Source organism: Rhagoletis pomonella, unplaced genomic scaffold, assembly GCF_013731165.1.
Source record: "Rhagoletis pomonella isolate Grant_MI unplaced genomic scaffold, Rhpom_1.0 Rhpom_scaffold_00007, whole genome shotgun sequence".
Classification (NCBI taxonomy): Eukaryota; Metazoa; Arthropoda; class Insecta; order Diptera; family Tephritidae; genus Rhagoletis; species Rhagoletis pomonella.
In genome coordinates this window covers 65,609,713-65,618,387 of record NW_023458561.1, presented here as the reverse complement: position 1 = coordinate 65,618,387, position 8,675 = coordinate 65,609,713, and the positions used below count along the sequence as shown (strand labels likewise).

At 34.8% G+C, this 8,675-nt stretch overlaps 1 protein-coding gene across 1 annotated transcript; it reads right to left on the bottom strand.

Moving 5' to 3' along the window:
- Nucleotides 1–6,226: 6,226 nt before the first annotated feature.
- Nucleotides 6,227–8,428, bottom strand: LOC118743967 (coiled-coil domain-containing protein 96-like). Its single transcript, XM_036476730.1, has 4 exons — nt 7,238–8,428; nt 7,069–7,173; nt 6,705–6,801; nt 6,227–6,634 (listed from the first exon to the last, which is right to left on the bottom strand). Exons 1-4 carry the CDS (start codon nt 8,426–8,428, stop codon nt 6,261–6,263), a joined length of 1,767 nt encoding a protein of 588 aa, XP_036332623.1. The 3' UTR covers nt 6,227–6,260.
- Between the last annotated feature and the right edge of the window lie 247 nt (nt 8,429–8,675).

The following is an 8,675-nucleotide window of genomic DNA, read 5'->3' as shown; positions in this document are numbered from 1 at the left end:
AAAAGAATAGAACCGTATAATATTTTTATTTTTTTATTTATTGTTTAATAATTGTTCATGCATTGTATGGAAGAAAATGCGCAACACCTTCGTCGAAAAAAATTCTCAAAAAGCAACGGTATATTTTAGCCACTGGAAACTTGCATATTATTATACTGAAGTTGAATATGCTACAAAAAGGCATACCCGGAAGTTTTCTACAGACTCCGATTAAACATTTTTTAAAAAATTGATAACAAATTTTATAAATTAAAAATTTTTTTTGGCTTCTGTACAAAGTTTGAAAAGTTGATTTGTGTGCTGTTTTTTGTGTAATGAGTTACATAAAAAAAAATAATAATAATTAAATAATAATAAAAGAAAAATATTAGGGATGGGCGACTAATCGGTTAAATAATTTGTTAATTAGTCACAATAAGATTAATCAGATCCTGAGTAATTGCTGTTTAGTCATAAAAAATTTAATTAAAAGCTGAGCAACTTTGTATTTGTCAATTTTATTGAGGCTTATTAACATTTTATTTTAATATTGTTATTGAGCTTAGTACCATGAATATGTTTATAAGGAAAAATGGAAAAAGCACCAAAGTCTAAGCGGTAGAAGTTATAGCAGCTATTTCGGAGATCACCATATCTCCTCATCAGACTTCTTTTTCTAGACTTAAGCAGGGATCCAACCCGCATTATCGATGTTAAAAGTCAAAAGCGCTAACCTTATTTTCTTATTCAACCAACTACTATCAAGTGCAGCTGTTTTGCCGCTACTTAAACTTGACAGCGTGGTTGTTATTGTTAATTCTATACATTAATTTGCATTATTGTATAATATCACCCTAAAATATTTACATATTTGTCAATTTTATTGTGGTTTACTAAAATTTTATTTTTTATTATTGTCCATTCCTTTCGAGTTTGATTTCAAAGTAAATGAAAACCTTTTAATATAAAACAAAATGTTTATTATTAAAGAAAATAAAATGCCAAACGGGCATACATATCGCTTATTTACTTCATGTCTAAAAAAAAGCGAAACTCGAGAAAATAGCCTTTACAATTTTTTAATTTCAATAAACTCCCATAGTAAAAATTAATAATTTTTTGATTATGAAATTATTGAAGTAAATGAGTATAATTGTTTTTTACTTACAAAAAAAAAATGGAGCAGCAATAAAGTTAATAAAATTCTGATTAATCAAAACCACACTTATAAAATTTGTTTGCTTCTATTATTTTTTCTACCACTGTACATATGTATGTACACACTTATGTATGTATGTAATTGTAAATAACAGGCATACACGAATTCGCCACATGGTGGCCAATGCTTTGTTTACTTGTGTGTCCAGTTTTGTTGCTGTAGATTTTTATTTTTGTTGCTGCATTTTTACTTACTTTTTCATTCGCTAATTGTTCCTGTGTACGTGCGCTGGTGTAGGTGTGCGAATATGACGACATTGACGTTTGTTAATTCTAATTTAAACTTAAGCATAATGGGCGATGCGACGATGCATTCGCTATGAATGACCAATGTTTGCTATTTTAGTTATTCGCCAAATCATTGCGCAAAAATTCACCCTAAGTACTTCAAAATATAAATTATACTTTGTGTCTGCGAAATGAAACTTAAAATACGATATCAAGCGATTAGTGAAAAGCGTCAACGCTTAACCGCGCATGCATATAAAAAGTTATAAAAAAAAAAAAAATATTTTATTTTGAATATATTTTAGCTAATTTGTGTGTATTGCACACCCTTTCACAAGTAATTACTTTACACTTTTTATTGGCAACAAAATTTTTTATTTTGCCAAAAAATATAAATTCCCGCCAGGAGTGTTGACATTTGCTTAGGACATGTTGTTTTTGCTTAGTTTTCTGTGTGAATAAATAACTAAGGGATTCATGTGACAGCTTATTGTGTGGGACGTTTAGACACTTTGGTACACACAAGTATACATATGTACATACATACATATGTTCTACATAGGCATACAAACTTTAAGCATAAAGTTTTTATCTCAGAACGCAATTCACTGTGTTGGCGGTGAATAGCCATGTAGGAAACGCTTGGACAAAATAAATACATATGGAAATTTTGTTTTTATAACGTGACTCTAACCGTCAATATATTCTGAAGCTTTTCATGCCGAAACTTTCTTCAATAAGTCTAGGGAGCATTTTTGTATGGCGAGGTTTTTTCAGGAGCAAGTATTGATGCACCGAACCGAGGAACCGCAAGAATCGAAAATCGATTCCAAAAGAACAGAAAAAGAGTTATGGAAGAACCGAGACTTGATTCCAAAAGACCTGAGAAACGCTTCCAAACGAACTGGAATACGATTTCAGAATAACCGAAAACGGATCCTACAGAACCGAAAATTGGCCACGAAGCGTTCATTGTACTATGGGCTAAAAATTGATTGTTTAGGCATAAAGTTTAAATATGAAGATATCAGCCCGAAATTCGGTTTAAATATGTACTGTAGACTTTCGGGTTGACCTACCAAATTTGGTGGTGTTCGAAACACTATATATCCGATCTAGCCGGTTTACATCAACTTGGTTGTTTTTGATGCTATCGCCTGGAAATTCGGTTTGTTTATGTAATATGGAGTTTTGAGTTGACCTAAAACATTTTTTTCTCTGAGTTTAATGTTATTCTAGTTTTCTTCCTTCAGCAGAAGCATCGAAAAAATCATGTTTTTAAATGAAAGCATTACTTTGTTTTGAATGAAATACTAAAAATAAATTTTATAAAATTTTTATATTTTTATATCGCAAATATCAATTAGGGAATGAATGTTATATGTATCTATATTTATTTTCTTTACTTTACCTTACATATATAACAAGTAATTTTTTATTAAAAAACAGAACCGACTTCAATTCTCTTATACAAATTTAGGAGTACCGTTAATTTCTACATGATCCAATGATCGGTCTTAACTAAATTAGTATGAAACCACCTCTGAGACACTACCTTTCGGATAGAAATATATGCGGTAACAATCATAAAAAAAATATTCCGACGAATTGATAACCTTCTTCTTTTTTTGAAGTCGGTTAAAAATGTAAAAAGAAAACTGAAATTTTGTAAAAACTTGTTCGTTAAGCTAATTCTACAGGGTCTATTTCCGTCACCACTTTTTAAAGAACCGGAACTGGTCAAAATTTCCGGTTCTTCTTGAAACCGGACTCGACAGAACCGGTTCTTTAAACACTCGAAACCGCACATCACTTGGTGCAACATCTCTATGACCTGTTCGATGGCCAAAGTTCTACAGGAATGTAAGTTGATCGTCTGGGATGAGCGCACGATGTCATATAAAAAACCTCTGGAAGCATTAGGCAGAACCTCGCGAGATCTACGAAACAACCAAAAAGAGGTTTGGAGGTGCGATGATACTATTGGTCTCGTATTTTATTGGGTGCAATATAATGTCAGTTTACCTAATCAAAGACGGAACTTATGCGAAAAGTGTTCCAGAACATTGCGGAAATTTACAAAAATATGATTGATTAAGAGAGCGTGCTATATTGGCTGCGAAAAAAAACCTCGATGTCAATGAATTGAATTTTGAGATTCAAATCGAATTTGCTGGTGAAGTAAAACTTTATAAATTCAAGTTAAAAAAAAAAAAAAAAATTGCACTGAGTTTGTCGTTTAACAAATTCGTTATATCGAGATTTCCCTGTATTTGAATAAATGTTTTGCACATTTGTAATGGGCAACCACAAAAACAATGTGAATCGGTTGTTTCTGAATTCAGAAAGCCAAAAGCTGCGGGTTGTTGCCTACATTTAGGCGAAAGTTAATCAGTGTAGCGATGTGTTTTAGAATCACACGGCTAATTCATACATACATAATTTCGTACATATGTTTTTACAGTACTCACGTTTGCACTCACTTGCCAAAATATACTCTATATGCGAATATTGATAAACTTTATAATACTTATGTATCCCTAGAAGGCACTTCTTCATCGAATCGAGGACGTCAATTTTTATTTTATTATTTTTTATATTAGGTCTCATAGTTTTAAGGAAATTTTTTTGTAGTATTAAATATTCGTTGCTAAGCTGTTGAAGTGTGTAAAAGCCCCGCCGCATTTGCTTATATTCAGCCAACCAGCGGAGTACGAAAGGTGCACATTTAGGACTCCCTTTGCGGTGCGAATACATTTAGAGGAGTTCGCAAGAAGTCTTTTGCTGAGTGAGCTTTTTGGGACTCCGAATTCACTCTTTTAAAAAGTCCTTAAGGCACACTTTTTTCATATGTGTATACTGAGAAGGCCCTTTTCTCCGGAGGATATGCACCTTTGGCGGGTGTTATAAGTAAATAGATAATACATACATATATATTATAACGTATTGTTTACAAAATATTGGAAATAAACTTGTTTCTGGCCCGTTTGCCGGACACTGTGACAAGCGTGAAATGACACTATTTCACTATTTGTTTCTGGGAATCCCAGGAACGGAAAGTAGTAGAGTAGCATTAAATAATATTCCAGCGGGAGTATAATCGTAGAAAAATACATAAAAACTAAAAATTAAAATATTTTTTAAATAACTAAAACCTTATTGGATTTTCATATCATTTTTGTAAGTGTGAAAATTTATTAGTTTCGCAATCACGTGAGCGCAAATATAGCATTTATAAATTTTCCGCTTTAATAACACCAATACTTATATGAGCCGCTTATTTCGAAAGTGGCATAAGTAATTTCGTACGTCTTGTGCTTAAATTATCGGCTATTTTTAACCAAATGCATCTGAAAATCGCTCTATGGTCATAAACTACAGCAAAACCTTTTACCTTTGGTTGGCGAAGTTCAACGAATAACCGAAGCGTTCAGATACAAGTAAACGGTCATTTAAGCACAACAGTTGTTAAGTGACTTATGCCACTTTCAAAATAAACGGCTCATATACGCTCACATACACACTTTATGTATGTAAATATTTGCATGCAAACAAACTCGGTTCATTTTCATTCAGATGCTTATTTCATACTTATTCTGCGGCATTTATAGTGCCAACAATAATGAAAATATAAATAACAGGGAAAATTGCAGTGAGCAAATGGTGCAACAACAAAAAAAAAAGCTAAATAAAATAATGGAAAAATGGCATGAGCTAGGATATAGCAATAATTGAAGTGGCTTGCTCATTCTCGTAATTTTCGACAAAACTAAGTCTACGAACATATTGGTCGTAAGCGCTCCCGTACGTGCCCACATGAATAAATATATTATACTACATACATATGCGATCATACCTATGTATATATGTATAAGTAGGATTGCATAAATGGGCACACATTTCACGGCCTTATATGTAATTTTATTTGTAGGCCCAGATATGTAGTTACTTTTGACCCAATTTTGTTCTAAAAATGTTCAGCAATTTTGTGAATTTGTGACCAAATTTTGGGCATGGAAAGGCGGAATTTTCAAGGATGTGTGTGAATTATATTTGTACATATTTTAGAAAATCTGTCAGTTAGTTAATCGACTTTGAAGTATAAAATTTCCTAGCTTGGGTTTAAAAGTTCCTATGGGATCGACTTGGAGATAGTTTTCAATTAAATTTAATAAATTTTTGTTTTCTGGCAAGAAATCGTAACTCGAGTGGAAGATCGACCTATCTCGGCAGACAGTTCGAAAACGCCCTATCTCAGAAAATCTTTCAAGAACGTCCTACTTCCGAATTGGATTGAATAGCGCCATATTTCAGAATTTTATTGAGTAACACCCTATCTCAGAATTCGGTTCAAAAACGCCCTATGTCAGCTGAAAATACATTGAAAATTTGCTGAGTTAGGGCGTTTTTGAATGTGCAACTGAGTTAGGGCATTTCAAACTGGCTGCCAAGATTGGTCGATCTTGCACTGAGGTATCGATATAGGAAATATTTTTCCACTCTCTCTCTCTCTCTCTCTACTTATGCACATTCGAACCATGATTCAGTAATAAAAGGCTTGCTCAGAAAACAGTTTTCTCGCTCCCTCTTGACATAATCGGCTCCCTTAGCAAGGCACTGTGTGTGGGTTCGTGCAAAGCTTTTGTAAGGCTTAAGGGACTCTAACTCTAATGTCACTATTGAGCAAACCTATAATTATTGAATCATGCATTCGAACGTACAATTGCAAAAAAAAAAAATAAACGCATGCTTTGGCAGAGATTTATTTCTGACACAAAATCGACGCATTTTTTTTCCACGATTGCAAGTTAATACACATAAACACTTGCAGATAACTACAGGCATTTACTCTCGAGTTTTGCAATTTTGCGCTGTATCTCGTCCTGTTTACAACGCAATTTCTCCACATTCTCGCCGACAACTTTCAGTTGCGCCACAGTGGCATCATAGTCCAGCATTAGCGCCGGTTTATCGAGCAAGCCGCATTGGTAGCTAAGCTCTTTGATTTCCTTTCTTATTTTGGTACGTTGCTTTTTCGAATTGAAAATAGCTTCACGAGCCGCTTGCTTCTCTTTATGCAGAGTAGCCAACATTTTATTTTGAAGCTTAATTTTAGAACGCAACGTGGCCTGCTTCTCCTTTAAATGTCCCATAATATGTATGTCCGTATTGCAACGCATTCGTGACTTATTCAAATCGGCATTGCGTTCTGGAACATGCAGAAGTGAAAGAACTTACATTTTACGCATTTATGCACCAACAATTGAAATTTTTCTCACCTTCAATTTTTTTACCCAATGCCTGTACTTCGTTTTGCAGGCTCTCATAGTCACGCATTTGTAAGTTATTGCCGAGGTCTTCCAATTGCTTGATTTGCTGTAAAAATATTTTTATTGCATAATAATGAATAATGAATCACCTTGAAATATATTTTAATTTAATTTAAGCAGCAGACGTCCTTAAATTAAGGATGACCACATCTACTCTAAGACAGGAAAGAGTCAGATTCACACATAAAAAGGATGCCCCACGTCGCAATCTTAATACCTACCAATCTGACCTAATATTGGTTATATAAAGAGTACATTTCTATCTACGTAAGTGCAATCGCACCTACATCGCGAGCAACACCGCTTCACTTACCTCGGTCATCGCGGCACTGGAGTGCTGCTTCTGTATAAAAATAAACCGCACTGCAGAGATTTCGTCGCGCAACTTGCCCATTGTTCGCAATTGCGAATCAACCGCCTATGAAAAGTCGCGAACAATAAAATCGTATTTAGCTAGTCTTCACTCTTCTAAGTCGACTCACCAGCGCTAAACGATCACCTTTATGGGCGAAAGTCTTCCTAACCACTTCCTCAAGTTCTTGCCAAATTTCCTGATTTTTTATTTGCCACTCAGATTCTGCTTGCTGTAGATCAGCCAGTTTTCGTTCCGAAATTCTCTTAACCTCTTGTTCTCTGGCAAGCATAAGATCGAGTTTGGTTGTGGCTTCCTTGAATCTTTCCATTTCGTAATTTATTGTATCTGGCGGATCGTCAGTAAAAACACGATATTGGCCCTTGCGGTAGAAAAACTCGACAACGCGGCGATTAAGATAGGTGCGCGATTTCTGCTCTGCTTCAAGCTCTGCTAATTTTTGCACAATCTCGGCAATTAATGCAGCTTTATCAAGATTCTGACGCAATAAAACTTTTGGATCGACATATTCAACTTTGTCTACCGCATGCTTTATGAGCTCCTTTAGAAACACAAGCGTATCTGTCGCTATGTTGTTTAGTTCCTTCTTACGTTCATAAGCTACCCAATCGAATTCGACCACATCGACCACAACGCGATCTTTTTCCATTTCCAAAAATGTTTCAAATACTTCTGTGTCATCCAAAGGCTTTGGCGCTTCGATTTCTTGATCGGCTTTTAGTAATTCAAGCAACTCTTCGTCTTCCGAAAAATCAATGTCTTCCGATTTAGAAGATTCTTCTTCTTCTTCTGTCACTTCCTCTTTTTCCTGCTCTTCCTCTTCGGAAGTAGAAGACAAAAGTTCGCCGGTTAAAGGATCGACAAACCTGCCAATATCTCTGCCATCGTCCATTTCTTTGGCTACCATAGTGTCTGCGGACTTTGCTGACGCCTTTTTATGTATTTTTTCCTCCAGTGAGCCAATGTTGGGTATGGAGCCTAGTTGTTCGAAGAAATCGAGAGATTCTTCAAGTTCACCTTGTTCCAAGTAAGTGGGTCTCATCGTAAGTGATGCCTCAGAATCGCTGGAAAGTAATTCTTCGTCAAGTACTTCGATAACGGTTCTGATTTGTGTTGCTTCGGCTTCATCTGCATTTAGCGAAGCTTCCGCCTCTATTCCAGATTCCACATTTATGACCTCTGCTGGTTTGGTGGTTTTAAGTGATGTTTTTATTATAGGTATACCGGCTCTAGAATCGATATTCTTCTTCTCGTTTTCACCATCTATATTGATTCTAACTCTATAGGTTTCCTCCTCCATTGCGAAAAAAATAAAGCTTACAAAATATGTGCGGGAAATGTATGTGTAAATATGCTATTTTTAGACGAGAAATATCTTCGGTTTTTGTTGCTGAAAATAATATCAGTGTTGATCGAAGTGAAGTGAAATTCGTGTAAATAATTTGATTCATGCATTAATGAATTGTTCCCAAACAAGTGGAAAGAATTTTGAAAAAGTTCGTTTTAGTACTACTACTATTTTTCGGACGGAGGTTTATTAGAGGCAT